The sequence below is a fragment of the Cavia porcellus genome, unplaced genomic scaffold (genome assembly GCF_034190915.1).
Source record: "Cavia porcellus strain 051 isolate PalLab524CR breed Dunkin Hartley unplaced genomic scaffold, mCavPor4.1 scaffold_20, whole genome shotgun sequence".
NCBI lineage: Eukaryota > Metazoa > Chordata > Mammalia > Rodentia > Caviidae > Cavia > Cavia porcellus.
This window is the reverse complement of record NW_026947503.1, coordinates 6260532-6277116: the sequence shown is the minus strand read 5'-3', so window position 1 is coordinate 6277116 and position 16585 is coordinate 6260532. Positions and strand designations below refer to the sequence as shown.

The window sequence follows — 16585 nt, the reverse complement described above, 5'->3', positions numbered from 1 at the left end:
ACTTATCTTGTCTAATCCTCAATTTCCTTCTTTCTCAAGCTGAACTGATAATGCTTGTGCTGTGTAGACATGTGCTTTTGAGGAACCAATATGTAGACAAAAATGCTATGGAAATCATAAAGCGTCATGCTGTGTTTTGTACTTATTAAATTAAAAATATTATTTAGTGTAGAAAAACAAAGCCTAGAAACTATGTAAATCCAAATCCCTTGTCAGTGAATCTGGATACCATTTGATGCATTTTGTATGTGTTTGCATGTTTACATGTCAGAAAACAAAAGTACAAATAATCACACTTAAATGAGACTGAGTGGAATGTAACATTTTGGTTCTTTTAAAATGGAATAGATCTAAAGCAGTTTTCTGTACTTATAATTACTATGTAAGGTTTTACCATGGTTGTGCGACTGTTATTGAACATTTAATTGCTTTCATATTTTAGTTAGAAAATACCTTTTTTTGCCATCATTTCAGAATCTTGAGTTATTTTTCTAAATTTGCAGTAACTTGTTTAGAATGACTTTTGAGGGCTATTATTTTCTTACTTAGTATTTGTTGTTTTATCTAATCCTGAAACTAACTATGACAGGTTTATAAGTTGAGATACAGTATGAATTTATTTCATACTTTTTTTGTTTTTTGGTACTGAGAATTAAACTTATGACCTCACGCTTGCCAAGCAGGTGCTTGTGCCACTGAGCTAAACCCTCAGCCCTAGCCTGAATATATTGATAAAAGATGATGTGGTGGGGCTGGGGGTTTATAAAGCTCAGCGGCATAAGCGCCTGCCTTGAAAGCAGGCAGTCGTGAGTTCGAACCCCAGTACCGATAAAAAGAAAAAAGAAAAAAAAAAAAAGTTTATGTGGTAGTATATGGGATGAATTGCAGTGGAGAGCACCTTGAAAGTATGGCACATGGATCATGGTGGTTTGAAAGCAGAAAGAAAAAGGTAAAATCTTGATAGGGAAAAATTGTAAAGAAACAATTGATGACTTATGGATGTGAGGATAAGATTACTAAATTGAAAAGGTAGTGCAATTGATGGAATTAGGATGTCTACCAGAGATCACTAGCAACAAAAGACCATGACTGAATGCTGGACATGTTCTACCATCTCATTTATTCAAAGAAGAAAGATTGTCCTGAAAAGCCTCTGATTAGAGATACGTATTTGAGAGTCACCTGCAGAGAGATTATGATTGCAGCCCAGGAAATGAATTTTACCTGTGAAATAAGAATGTGTATGAAAAAAGTATCACTCTTAAAGGATGAGATGAGGATCAAAAATTGATAACAGTAGGGCAAGGCAATGCATACCTTCATTACAGCACTTGAGGGGCTGAGGCAGGAGGGAGGAGTGCTGTGAGTTTGAGGCCAACCTGAGGTGAATAGGCTCATCACCACTCTGTACTACTGAGTGGGACACTATCTCTAAGGAAGGAAGGAAGGAAGGAAGGAAAGAAGGAAGAGAGAGAGAGAGAGAGAGAGAGAAAAGATTGACAATAATTAATAGCAAGAAATGATCAGAAAGGGACTAGTGTTAAAGTCAAGTTATGTAGAAAGTAGTAGCCAATAGTCCGTTTACACTTAAAGCATTGCTAGTGTAGATAAATAGGATGAATTTATAGGAATGTGTTTGCATATGGAACTACCTTGCCTTTTAGAGAGTTTATGGCAGACTCTCTTTGCTCTTCTTAGTTTCTCAAAAGGCACCTACATTCTTTAGTTCATGGCCCTTATAAATGGTTAATTTGCAATGTAGTAATATTAAGGGGATGGGACTTTTGGAAACTGATTTGATCATGAGGGTTCTTCCCTCATGCATGAGGTTAGTGCATTTATAAAACAGCTTTGTTTCATCTGAGAGTAAGTTCCTGGGGGTGGGGAATATCAAGAGCATGAAGAAAATAAAAATAGAGATAGAGCTGAGGTCAAGTGGAGGCCTTCCTCCAAATGAGAGAAAAGAGACTGCTTAACTGCCACATTGTGTTTATTTATACATTTGTTGTGTGACATCCCTTTGACTAGCTCACCTTTTGTGCCCCTGTTCTAGGGGCTGGGACACCTGCTTGCCTTGTGGCTTCATGCTCTCAGGGTATTTGTTAGATGCTTGTTGCCCTTGGGGCATTCCTCCAGTGCTCTGTGCTTTTGGCTCCCTGCCATCATTAACTCAAAGGTTTCCAACAAGCCTTCAGGGAATCTGGTTATACCTTCAACATGTTAGTTCACATAGCAGGTATCATCCATGAGGAATGCATCTGCATCAGACACTGAATCCTCTGGCTCCCAAGCAAACACTGGTCTTTTCTTTGACTCCCCTCTCTCAGACTGCACATCCAGTGCCTATGGAAATGGTGTTAGCTTTAGTTACAAGCACAGCTTCCACCTCTGCCCCATTGTCTTCTCCACTGCTGTATCTAGAGACAGTTACGTGACCTATCTCTTTGTGTCTATGCAAGAGGGGTCCTATTAAAATGTAAGCCAGAAGTCACTTCTCAACTCAGATGCCAATGATGGTTCTTCTTGTCAGAATAAAAACCAAGGCTGCTATGCGAATGAGCGTTGACTCTCACCTACATAGTCTGTGGACAGCCCTCTCTCATCTTTGAATTGCTTTCCTCTTCACGCTGCTCCAGCTCCATGCTTCTACACTGAAGCGGTGTGGTTCACTTGTGTGTGCATGTGTATGTGTTGCCTTTCCTCCTGCTGGATCCTTGTTCTTCATTTATTTCCAGAGCCAACACCTTTGCCCTCTTTAACATAAGCCACATTCCTTTGCCTTCCTAAAGTGGAATTACAACTGCCAACTGACATTTTAAAGGCTCTTTCTCCATTTCATTTTTCTCCTGCCACTTACTGCTATTTAATATTGTTATATTTTCCTTTTTTGTCCCTTGTTCTGTGTGCCTTTGTTACTTTTGTATTACCTGAATGTAGGACATACTGTTTGTTCACCTGTGTACCAGAGCTGTTTAGAACTGTTCTTTGGATAAATCCTTAATTAGTTCTTGACTTGTATGGATACATGAATGATTTGCAGAGTATAAAACAGAGGAGTGTTGTAGGCACTCTTGACGTGTTCTTCAGCTATGTTTTTAGCATGAAAACTCCAAGAACACATGCTTTAATGCTCTAATTGTCCATTTAGGTACAGAATCTACTTGTAGTTATCACCTAGTAAGTGAACAGTCAATATCCTGAGACATAAAATGAAAATATAAAGGAATGAGTATTTCATTGAAGCAAGACATTTCAGTTATGTAACGCTTCACATTCTGGGTTAGTTTGTTTGATTTCTGGTGCTATCTCAGTTTAAATTTAAAAAGTACATGTTTAAACTTAATTTTCAAGGACACTGAAAGATAGATTATGTCGAGTAATATATTGCTGACAATATTATGATTGTGTATAAGTTTGTAATTTTTTGTTAGTCATGCTTGGCTTCAGTTTGATTAAAGGTGATATTGAGCCTTATACAGTACCTGTACTTGGCAGCAAATATAAAGAATTAGTACTTAAGTCAAATTTTAGATTAATACTTTGTATTTGAACAAAATCGAGATGTTTTTGTATGATAAACTTTCCCATTTTCTCCTAATAATAACAAATTTGTTTCTCTAAACATTTAGCATTAGCAACATTCAGCAGATATTAGAATGGTATATTACTTGCACCCCAATTTAATTTGTTTTCCTGTGCTACATAATATTTTTGGTTGAATTGCTTAATCTTGTATATCTTAATTAATAAAATATTTTTCTAGAAAAACTGCAGTGAAGTTTCTGAGTTTAGATGTCTTAAATTATTCTTGGTCATGTAAATAAGCTGTGCTTTGCAACTTTGAGTTTTTAACCTTTGCTCTTTACTATTAGCTTTATGTTTTTTTAATTATAGGAAATGGAGGACAGTAGGGAAGTTATGACTTAAATGGACTGTTGTTATTACCATATTCTTTTATAAAGAAATGAAAAATGTTATTTATTTTGTTCAATTCAAGCACAAACAAATATAAAATAGCTTGTAAACTGGTTTTTTGCTCAGTATTTAATATTGTCACAGTTTGTTTCTTCAAATGTAATAATTATTTTTCCATTTTAATGATTGATGGTGAACTAGTTATAGTCATAGAGTGTGTACCATTATTGCCTAATAAATAAAAAGGAATTAATATTATCATTGTATGATACTGTATTGTTTGAATGATTAAGTAATAGTCATTTAAAAATGCATGCATATTATTTTTGCCTTAAAGCCAAGATTTCCTAGTATGTTAGGAAAATAGCAAAATAAAATAGATATGAAAAGAAAATAAGCATTCACAGTTTTAGAAATTATTTTGTTCTTGGGTTTTGTTGCACATCTCTTCTGTGACTGTGGTACTTATGTTACCCATTTGTGCAAACATGTTCAGATGAATTCAGTGTTTAATGTTAAGAATCTTATAACATGCCAATTTGATTTGTAGCCATTCATATCATGGAATGCTAATTAAAATCATATTTTTGCATATGTCATGCCTTTCATGTACATATGCAAATAGATTCTATTGCCTTTCAGCTATTAGTAATTAACTTTATGAAGGACAGCTGTAATACATAATTAACAAAAATGTTTGCAAGCCCTTTTATACTGAAAGTTACAACAGTAAATTTTTTTCTTACTCATCAAGAGAGCCATTTTAGTCTGATATTTCTGAATGAGATTTAAATTGTTTTAAATAATCACATGACATAATTAAATTGTACCATGATCAGTGGAAGGATGGTACGCAGTGTACTGGTTGCTGATTTCTATCTATTTCATATTTATATCAGAAATATTAAATTAAAGTAAATTGATTTGTGTGTAAAATAAGATGGTATTTCAGATTATGCTTTTTGTTTGTTTTAGTTACTGATATTTTCTTGGCACTAAAGCAGAGAGTTTCTTATTAACTACAAATCCAGTAAACATTTATATCAATTTAAAAAACCTGTCCTCAAATCATTACGCTGTTTTTAAGGAAGTTTCATGAAAGCTATTCATTTACTCTTTTATGGGCATTTAAATATTTAATAAAATGACATTTTCTCAAACTCATTTCATGATTGAAGTATGAGACGGGCTAAGGGCCAGTGCATGTTACAGTGGAGCACTGCTTTATTTTTTGTACCAACTACCAATGAAGACAGGGGCGAGAGAGCTGCTGTTATAATGGGGTCTTTTGATCATTATTAGAATACTATCAGTAAGAAAATGGGTCAATTAGTTTAGATGTGATAATTTATTTTGCTTTCCCAAACTTATACTTAATCCATGTGCAGATTTTTTTTTAAAAAGAATGCCATTGTAATGTATATTTTATGCTTTCTTTGTATACACATAGCTAAGTTTTATCCTTAAATATATTATGTATCAGTTTCTACCAGAGTCAAATTTTAGTTCTGTAATCACTTTTGTTTATTTTATAGGGTTGCTTTTGTAATGAAGAAGCACTTAAATACTCACCTGCTAGGCAAACATGGAGTTGGCACACCAAAAGAAAGGTAATTTCCATGTATATATACATATATGTTTTAATGAATAAATGAAATTACATTTTCATTTTAGGCTTTGTTTAATGACATGCCATCTAGAATTTTATCATGTCAGTTCAGCCTGTTTTGCATTTGTGATATTCTTGTTGCTGAATATCATATTTGATGTCATTTTCTAAGAAAATTGTAATGGCGTATGTTAATTTTAGAAATTACAGTGAAAAGGATTTGAAAACTGGGGCTGGGGATTTAGCTCAGCAGCATAAGCACCTGCCTTGCAAGCAGGCGGTCATGAGTTCGATCCCCGGTACCAAAAAAAATGAAAAAGACCAAAAAAAAAAAAAAAAGGATTTGAAAACTTTTAAAACATCTTAAAATCACAGAAGAGATGAATTAGAGGGAATTGACCTCTGTAAATGCATTAGTACTTGCTAAAACAAATATATAAAACTAACCTTGATCTATTTTTACTGAATTTTTACTTTGAAGTTTTAAAGTAAGATTTAAACATTCTTACTGTAGACTTAAACACTGCTGATATTAAAAAAGAAATATATCTTGTATCTTTCTCCAAATACTACAGTTGCCATGTCATGAAAAATAAGACTACAATTATTATGTCATCAACTGCCAGGTTTTCTTTTGCTTGTTACTGTATCATAATTCGCTTTATCACATAGATTAATTATATTAAGTGAACTGAAATACAGCAGGTAAGCATGGCTACTTTTAAAAATTTTAAGTCTTTATAATGTAGAGCTTATTCAGAACAAGTGTGAGCGCTGTCACTTTTATTAAAGACAGAGTAGAGTTTTAGCTTCTCTTAGGTAACATCATAATTCTACGGACATTTCTCCAAACTTTGATTTTCTTAATATGATATTAAAATGTCAGTAATAAAGCAAATTCTACACTCTGAAGCCTGAGGCCTCTTCAGCTGTATTTATAAATGTTTAATAACTATGTTAAAGGTTTTTAAATGCTCTTACTCTATTTTGTTTGTTTGAGGAATTTAACTTGGCTTTTCTACTGGAGAATTGTTTTTTATTACCATTACACTATGAACATTGACTTAAACTGTGTCAAAGTATTGGACTAGATATATCTCCTTTGTTTCCATAATTTGGATTTCCCATACTTTTCTTTGTGTCATGAAATTTAATAATGATAGCTAGGATGAATGCTTTGCATACATCATGATGGTAAGTGAATTGAATATTGAAACTGTAAAAAAAATCTTGTATTTTTAAAGACTATTTTGGGGCTTGTCAAAAGTGTGTTTCATATTTTTACATGGAAGCAAAGCATACTTTTAATTAATATGTTTCTGTTGCATTTACATCCATTGTCTTAACCATTTATAATCTTATTGAACAATATATTATTCCCATTTTATGGGAATAAGAATAACAGCCATAAAGATACAATAATAATTTATTCAGTGTCTTATAACTAGTAAATATTGTCATTGAAATTGGCAACATTATTGGTGTTTCCAAATCCAAAATAAAGTTGAATAAAAGTATCTGGATTACATAATAACAAAATATTTCTCTACCTTTAAATAGTATGTATTTTTATCCCAAGTGTATCAATTTACTTTTAATTTAGCAATTAAATATATTTGATGTTTTTACATATTGTGTTGTGTCAAAATTGAAATTTCATGAACAGTTTATCTCAGTTTCCTCTGTATTTCTATCTATACAAGGACACATGTATACATATGTATATAGCAACCCACACATGCCTTTAAAAATAATATATATTCCTTATACTTTATGATGGGAGTTTCTAAAAAGTCACACAGATTTTTTTGTTTACATTTTTCTCTGCATCCAAGCCACTTTGCCATTTTTTTTTTGCTCACTTCAGTTACAAGTACATGAAAAGAGTTGCTTAAAACAAAAAGGTAGAGAAAGTTTGTTAACTTTCTGTTGCTTTGGAAAAATATCTGAAATTACCTCCTTAAGAATAAGAAAGTATATTATGGCTCTTGTTTTCAGAGTTTTGAGTCCATGGTGGCTTAGCCATGTTGCTTTAGGGTAATAGTACTTCATGGGTGTTATGGAGGAGGGCTGTTCACATCTTAGATGCAAAAAGAAAGCCAGGGGAGAGCCGGATTCCTCTTCTTCCTTTCCCCCATACATGTCTCCGTCCCACTATATCTGACATCTTTCTGTTACCCCTTAAATAGTAGCATAGGTTGGTAACCATACATTTAACACGTAGGTCTTTGGGGGACATTTCAGATCTGAACTCTACCAGAAGAATTGAATGACTCTTTCCCATATAAGATAATGCCTGGTTTTCTGACACTGACACTTTTTTCCCCCTAAAATCAGGAATTGAATCTCAGATTGGAAAGCACACTATTCTGAATCATTACCTTTTACCTATTCTATGTAGCAGTGTTCATCTACACCACTATCTTTATTTTTTCTACTAAAAATTCTTTGTTCATAATGTGTATGTACAGTGTATTTATTTGGCACTCTTGTTATGTAGAAGTACTGAATGAGAATCCCAGGACCTCAGCTGTATGCAATTTTCCAATATATATCTGTGGCTGGAGAGACCCAAATTTAAGTGCTATATGCTAACACAAGAAATACCAAATCACTCCTTTTTCCTTCCTTTAAATGGTTTTAGGAAGCAAGGAAAGTATCATCATGCTGAATCCTCAGTTTTGGTATAACTGTTACTTGAATTAAGTTAAACATATTTCTGCCTATTTGAAACATTAATGCTTTGGCTATAATTTTGCAAGCTTGCTGTACTTTAATTTCTCCAGGACAGTATAATTAATTTATTTTTTATGTTTTCAATTTGATTCTCACCTCTAGTGCATTTCGTAGTATAAATAATAGGATTTAACTAAACAGGCTGTGACAATTAAATCAATAATGTAATGTTTTGTTTGCAAGTATTTAGGCTTTGTGCTTTGACTGATATATGCAAAATAATAATTTATTAAAACTAATTTCATATACTATAAAGTTTGATGAACCAATAAATTTTGCCAGGATTACTAGCATTAGAAACAGAAAACAATACTTTCAAAAATTTTTGAGGTTCCGTGAACTTTTGAAATGATTGCATCCATAATAAGCATAGGTTTTTTTGTTCCTAAATTTGCATTAATATTGTAAGGTAGCATACTATAGAATTTTTGAAGCCTTTTACACTTAGATATATTTAAAAAACTCTGAATATAGTGATACTCAATTCACATTCTGAAATGATAGACTCCAATAAATTTGTGACTTTTTTATTCTACTTGGGATCGAACTCAACACCTTGTGTTTGTCAGGCAGGTGCTTCTGCCGCTGAGCTAAATCCCGGCCTGACTCCAGTAAATTTGCAAGTGCACTTTAAAGTATTCCTTAGATGAGTAATGCTCTCCATATGTGAGCCAAAGTATCTTTATAACCCTAATTTTACTCATAGTAACCTAAAAAAGGAGCTTATCCTCAGTTGTCACAATTGGAGCAGGCATAACAAGTGTATCATCTATGAATGCCAGGTGCATGTGATGGTGGAAACAGGTGGCATGTGTGGTCCATTGCCTGGTTTCTGCCTGGATTTAGCTGGGCTTTGGGTAACTGTGTAAATAGGAGGGAAGAAATAGCTTACTCATAATGTCCATTTTGTTATATTGCCTTCTGATGTGTACACGTGGGAATGGAGAATACCATGAGGCAATATCTGTGTCAGTAGCACCTCAGTAAGACTGCTTTACTGTATCAATAGAGGGTTTTACATTACGTAGTGCATCTATAAGTGTAAGCATTACATAATTTCACAACCAAAAGAACTGTACTTATGCCTTTACTAATAACCGTTCATGTGGTAACGTTGGTAGTTTTTCAATGAAGCAGTGTTTGGAGGCATCTTTTAATGTGATTGTCCTCAGCTAGAGCCTTATCAGCAGCACACCTGACACTGGGAGGTATAAATCTAACCTTGAATTTGTACTGACTTCTCATCTTTTCTCAGATACTTGGAATGTGGGGTCAGCTGTCCTTCTAGCAACAGCTTTGTTTCTGCTGATACTAATGTCTCTCTCCCACCCACATCTTTCTGGGATGAGAAGACCAGCAGCTGTGGTGACTCTTCCCATTTTCCTAAGGCACTAATTAAGGACATGACATTTTGTAGGGTTTTGGGGTATCTCCTTTCCTTTCTTTGTTCTATCAAATAGGTTGTACCTTAAAATTGAATAGAACCGATTTTATGTTTCTCATGTTTAGATGTAATATTCACATTTGGAACGTTAAAACACCCCAAAGAGAAACATTCCGTAGCAAAGCATGTAGACATACAGTAAGTATCCAATTTACCAACACTGGAGTGACAAACTTTCATAGATAAGAATGGACTCCACACTTGATTTTTTTTATACTTCACTTTGTATATTTATGTAAAAGGTATGTAACACTCACTGTGTTGGACTTATGAATGGATACAATTTAGGAACATTTTACAAGAACAGAACTCATTCATTACTTGGTAACTTACTGCATTGGCCTTGGTAGTTACTAAACTTGTGCCAAATGCACTACATTGTTTAGAAACATATATTAACATTAGAAGAGAGAAATGATACATATTTAAGAAATCCTGAACGAGTGGCATAGACTAAAATTTTTAGTATTAGAAAAGATTCTGTTCATAGTTCCTATGACGTTACAGTTGCTGTTTTAGTGTCTGTTTTAAAGCAGTATGTTGGTTTTGGCTGGGTTCTGCACTCATTCTCCAAGGCTTCCGGCTCTTCCCTTCATCCTCTTATTTCTTCCTCACCACAGTTTGCAAAATTTTTTTCTTTTTCCCTTTCTCCCATGAGGGATAATTTAGGGAACCTAGTGCATTTATGGGCTTCGGCTTCACAACAGTTCATCAATAGTCAATGTTAGTATTGTAAAAGAAAGTCTGTTTTAATACAGACTTGTTTTTAACAAACAATTTATTAAGGCACATATGGAAAAATTACACTGTCCACCAAAGCTATCCTGCCAAAGTTTGGGAGTGTTTCTAAATTGTATTGAACATTTAGATGTTCTGTGGTTGTTTCATGTCAATATGGTACTACTGAAACATCTACTTTGTGAGTTTTTCAGGTGAAAGTTGAGAAAAGTACGTGTGGTATAGAATTTTGTGATTTCAGATAATGTCACAGTTCTCTGTGGGGTAGAAGAAAGCCCTGTCTTTCAGCTCAGCCTACTACAGCCTCCCTACAGCCTTCCCCTCAGGAAGCAATGCCAGCCATACTTCTGCACGAATGCATAGACTATATTCCGTATATTAGATAATCATTTTGTCCTGAATGTACACTCTCCCTACTCATTAGTTTATGTGCTTTCAGTTATCCTTATATCATTCCTGTTACTGTAGAGCCTGGGTACTTTTTTTCCCCCTCAAACATGACCTAACCAATTTTATATTAATTGTTATAACTATTGGTGTAAGGAAGAAGTTTGTAAAACTCATCTTTAATGTAAATATAGTATTTGAGATACTGTTCATGACAGTGTGTCATATCTTGCTTGTAAAACTCAGGGAGGTCACTTCTTTCTGGTCTTTATTCCAGGAAGTTGTGCTTTTCTATAACGATTTGTCATTTTAGTCTTGGGTACTAGCGAATCATGTATATAATTGAGTTTTCCTCTTTATGTTTACTGCTGGGAAGCTCAGGGCCAAAATTGTGATCCATCTCCTGCAAGTGGGAAGGACTTCAGGGAATGTGTTTTATTTACTACTGTTATTTCGTTTCATCTTTTTTTCCCTTATGGGGAAGTTCCATTTTATGTGAGCGATGTATTTTAACAACCTCACATAAATCAAAGCCCACATAATTCAACAGCAGTTTTACAATAGTAATTTTTAAAAAGTCAAGTCAATATTTTTCTGGAAGTGCATATATCTTTAGCCACTTGGTTTTGGGGCAATGTGTTGAGCACCATTGCACCCTATCATTAGATACTTTTTAAAAATGTCCCACTCTATTGTATGAAAATTTTGTACACTTGTGTGACCTGCTTTAGTGGTGCTTTATATTTCTCAAAATTTTCTTTTCTTTCTAAGAAGGCTTGTTCCTAAAGTTTTCTGCATAGGCCCAGCTAAAAAGTACTCCCCTTAAAAGGGAAAGTTCTTTACTTTTTATACTAGTGATTTTGCTCTCTGAATCTATCAAAAATTTTGTTTCTTTTAGTTTATATTTGTTTCATCAATAAAATAATGTATTTATTGCTTTAAATTGCTAATAAATTCTCATTATACAAGGTGCAGGTTTTAAAATGTTAGCAGGATATATCATGGAAACTAAGAATTTTTTTTCCTTTCTAATACTTATTCTTTTTAGCCAAAGATTTCTTTCTTGGTACTTAAATAAAATGAATGTTATATGATTTCTTATTGTTTAGAAAATAATGATTATTATATAGTTACCCATAATATGTGAAAATCTTTAAGAGAGAGAACAAATAATCCTGCTTGAGGGATTTTTATGGGGAATGATAGTAAGAACATCTCATTTATCACCCGTTTCCTTATTCTTTCCATGAACATTTATGACAGTTACTCCTGTGTTTCAAAACTTATATGGTATGAAGATGGCATAGTCTTTGTTCTACTGGACCTTAGTTTTGATTTTCATAGGCAGAAGGTAAAGACAGAGAAAACAAAAACTACATAAAGAAAAATGGACAACTGATAGTTAGTTGTAAGAATCAATATTTTCAGAGAGTATATGGAAGAGATTTTTTTTAAGCTTGCATTCAGGAAAGCCCGTTTTGAAGTGTTACATTTTAAATGAAATTTGGACTAGCAGCAGTACAAGGATGGAGCATATTGAAGGCCTCTGTGAAGCATGGCAAAGTTACGCTTCTTCTCTTCCCCAGGGACTTGGATGCAGCTTGAGCAGGGATCCAGAGGTGTGCACATTGCTTCAGGAAATAGTCAGTCAGAGGATTTCATTTGGGAAATGTAAGGATGAGATTGGGAGCTTGAGTTGGAATCAGCTGAAGAGGAGCTTGACTTCTGCTGGCTGGGCATTAACAATGCCAGTGCAGTTAAGAACTTCTTTGGAACTGTAACTGACAGCATGGAAGTCCAGCCTCCTGTAAAGAAAGTAAGCAGCTGGATTGGCATTGTCTTTTTTTTCCCCAGTAAGGAGGATTGAACTCAGGACTGCCTGCTTGCAAGGCAGGCGCTTATGCCGCTGAGCTAAATCCCCAGCCCCCTGGATTGGAGTTGTCTAACTCACTCTTCTTTCTCTGAGCTGCCACCTGGGCTCTTCACTGCTTTGTCATGGATTTATTTTATTTGTGCCTGGAATAATTTCCACTTACAAATTAGCCTTTTAACAATCAGTTAAATTTGCAGGGTAAACTATTTCTCTTAATTTTTACCCACTTTACTTTTGTTCTACTCATTTTCCAACCCACCAAATTCTGCCTCTTTTGGTTCCTATTCCAAAACATTTGTTTCAAGTCTCAACCTGAATTCCATGTGTTCTTTGAACGCTTTTCTTTTTATTCTTCCATTAATTTCACTTCTCCTGTATTATATCCTTTGGAACATTGTGTGTATATGTTTGTTTATCAGAAATTCCTTTGTCCTATTACTACCATTTCCCCCCAAAAAACCCAGGCTATAATAATCTACTACCTGTATTATAACTATGTTATCTAATGCCTAAGACCGTATATTTGTTGATTATCTTTACTCAAATGGTTTATTTTATTTTATTTTATTGCCTTTCATTTTCTTGTAAGATAAAATTGAATTCTGTAGAAGTATTGAGGTATATATATTTACTAGTATGAATGTTCCAGTTGATTTTACATGTAATAATATTTGATATTTGATGCAATAAGTTAACTTGCAGGGCATTTTCTCTGCTATTTTGTGGTCCATTGTAGACCTCACCTTTTAGTAATAAAAATACCTGTTTATAATTTTTTAAGAGTATAGGTTATTTTAAAAAAAATAAAAAAAGAGTATAGGTGTTTTCGCCAGCTGACATCCAGAATATTTTTTGGCCATTCTTTTATTTCACTTAAAATACTTTTAGAACATGAGAGCTTATATGCCGTAAGCTCTTATCTTTAATTCCCAGTCAGTGCCAGAATTAAAGAGAACAAAGGCCTATATGTTCTCTGCAGCCTTCAATTATGGTTAATTACCAACCTTGATACAGTTTCATTATACAGTGCTGACTTTTTGTAAGAGGCTCTTTATATTCTTGATGTCTTGGTGGTTGCTTGAAAAACACTCATTTAAAATTTTTCTTTAAGAATTTTCAAGAAACAGAACCTTTCTGAAGTAACTTTAGTCAGCTGGTATCAAAACAATTTGACCATTCATTTTAATAGACGAGAAACAAGATATTTATGTTTCATTGTGCCACAGTGCTATGATAGGAAAAATGATCCATTTATGTAGATTAGTCTCTAAGGCAGTCTTTCCCACCAATTTTTAGTCTTTATACTGTGATATGAGCTACTGTGATTGTAGAACAAAGGGTTTCTCCACTCACCTTGTGTTTTCTCACACCTAGACTCACAAGGGAAGGAAGTTTGACATTCATGCTTGGTATGAGACATTTTGGTCTTTTAGTTATACAAAGTTTTGGAAAACGTCCTTTCATTTTAGTTGACCCCTTTCAATAGAATCATGACATTATTTAATTCTTAGGAAGATAGTAGCACTTCCTCAGGTTGAATCAGGTGAAATAGACATTTAACAGGTCCACAGTAGTTAAATATTGGTAATTTCATATAAATCACCCTCCTCTACTTAGAAATTATTTCTAGTATGTATTGTGAATATGTAAATTGCTTTTCAAGGAAATACCCACTTCTGGCTTCTTTATAAATTGAATTGTGTTCTTGTTTTATTAATTATGGTTCCTTCATGGAGCAGGTAATAGTAAACTCAGAAGTTTACTATTCAGGATGATCAAGGTTAAAAGACAAGATACCGCAGCAGTCTTGCGTTTAGTATTTTCTCTCACTATCCTGCTGAAATCCACTTTTCCTCATCTTGCAGGCCAGGTTATTTTACCAGTGGTTGGATTTTATCTATTTTGTAAAGCCATTTCTATATCCTCATCCTAAATGCTCACTTCCTATTACTTACAGGGCTCATACACATTGTATTTTGTTTTCTGTTTTAAAAGGTGAGTGTAACTGATTCCAAATTAGTTAATTCATACCACCCTTCCCACCTATGTACTGAGTACTGAACCCAGGGCTAGATAAATCATTCCTTGAGAACATGTTCCTCATTTTTCCTTCTTTGTTCTTTTTAAAGAGTGGTGGATATTGAGTAAATATTGATGGATTTACAGCATTAAAATATTCACTGAAATTTTTCTTTCTCAAGATTGTTACCTAGTCTCGCTCACAATTTACAGTCACCATATGAAAACGCTGTTGTGAACTAGCATCGTTCTGTGTCTTTACAGGGACCTGGCACTGAGCAAGCTAGCATCAGTGTGATTTTCTCCCCTGTGATGTTGAGAATGCATTTACTCCTCTTCCTTCTATGCAAGATGGAGTACATGTGAGGAAACTTTACACGTACAAAGTTATAAATATGTATGCACACCATTGCATAACTTTAAAATACTTGTTTTTATAAGAGAAAAACTTAAAAGCTTTGTGCTACAAAGACCTAATGTTTTCATTCATCCTTTTTTTTTAAAATGATAATGTGTCAGTACAAAGCATAATGGAAATAGATTCAGGAGAACATGCATTTGAAAATTTTTATTTAATTAGATCTAAATTTTCTTTAGTTAACTAAAATAATAATGTCCGCACTTGATTGTTACTGTTCATATTTTATCTCATTTTATATTTGTAATTATGTAACATGTCTGTCCTATATATTCTAGGTCACTATATAGGGGCAGACATTTTTGTAGATAGCAAAAGTTACAATTACAATATCCTTTTTAAAATTGATGCCATTACTTTTTGCCCATGTTACATTATTAATATAGTAATAGGATTCTGAAGAAAAGGAAAAGGTTTCATATGAGAATTTATTTCAATGCTATTATTTTTATTAATATTCATAGTAATAATAGCATATAGGTATGTGTATTCCAAATGTTCAGTGTGTTGAAAGACAAATTTATTTTTTATGTATTTTCCAAACTATTTTTGGTTTTCTTAGTATTAACTCTGCCTTTTAGATGTACAGAGCAAAAAAGGAAAACAAAACCCTTATGTGAAAGACAACCCTGTGAAGCCCATTGAGCACTGAACTGCTGCAGGCTGGGTCTGGAGAAGGGTCCTCTCCTAAGTCTTCTGTGGAGCAGCTCCTCTACTGTGTACCACGGCCAGGAGGGTCTCCTTCAGAAGACGGAAAACAACATTTCACTCCAGAGCTCTTTTATCTGTACAATAAGCTGTTGGCTTTTTCAGTTTTAACATTGTTTATGTCTGAGTGACAATAGCACAATTTAAATTTCCATAGAAATTCATGTGTGACTAGGCATGTTTAGAATCCACTGTTATCAGTGCTTATCCTTAACTAGCATACAAACTTTAGAGCACTTTTATTGTTCTCCACTCATCATCTAATACCATATTTCTAAGTAAATAAATAAAAATAAATCAGTTTAGTCAAAAGAATTCAACTTTTGGAGTTGATAATAAAATAAAATATGAAAATAATTGAGATTATAATGATATTTACCTAGAAATAGAAGGTTTGGATAAACAAAATTAGTTTTCTATTTTTCTGGTTTGATGATAAATTCACAGGTAGTCCTTATATTACTGAGTAAACAAATAAAAATAAGATAGACCACAAATGGATCATGGTAATTAAAAATTATTTCTACATTAGTTTTGGGTCTTGAATCAAGACCGTAATTTCTCGTTTTCAAATGATCTACCCAATATGCTTGATGTGTAATCAAAGAAAATTTTAATTTAGTCCTCAAGTAGCACTAAAATATCACCATTTAGGGGGAGGTAAAACCTCATTTTTTAAAGGATGACTTTCGGTTGATTAATGAAAAACATTGGACTTTCAGCAGTCATTTATTAGAT

The 16585-nt window shown here is 33.6% G+C and overlaps 1 protein-coding gene across 4 annotated transcripts in view; it reads left to right on the top strand.

Annotated features, from left to right (window-relative positions):
- The window catches only part of Znf407 (zinc finger protein 407), a 448808-nt gene that overhangs the window by 184383 nt on the left and 247840 nt on the right, over positions 1-16585 (top strand). For all 4 annotated transcript variants that reach the window (XM_063231437.1, XM_063231439.1, XM_063231438.1 and 1 more), the window contains exon 4: positions 5451-5525. In XM_063231437.1, the coding sequence (XP_063087507.1) occupies positions 5451-5525 (75 nt within the window). The remainder of the gene's footprint in view (positions 1-5450; positions 5526-16585) is intronic.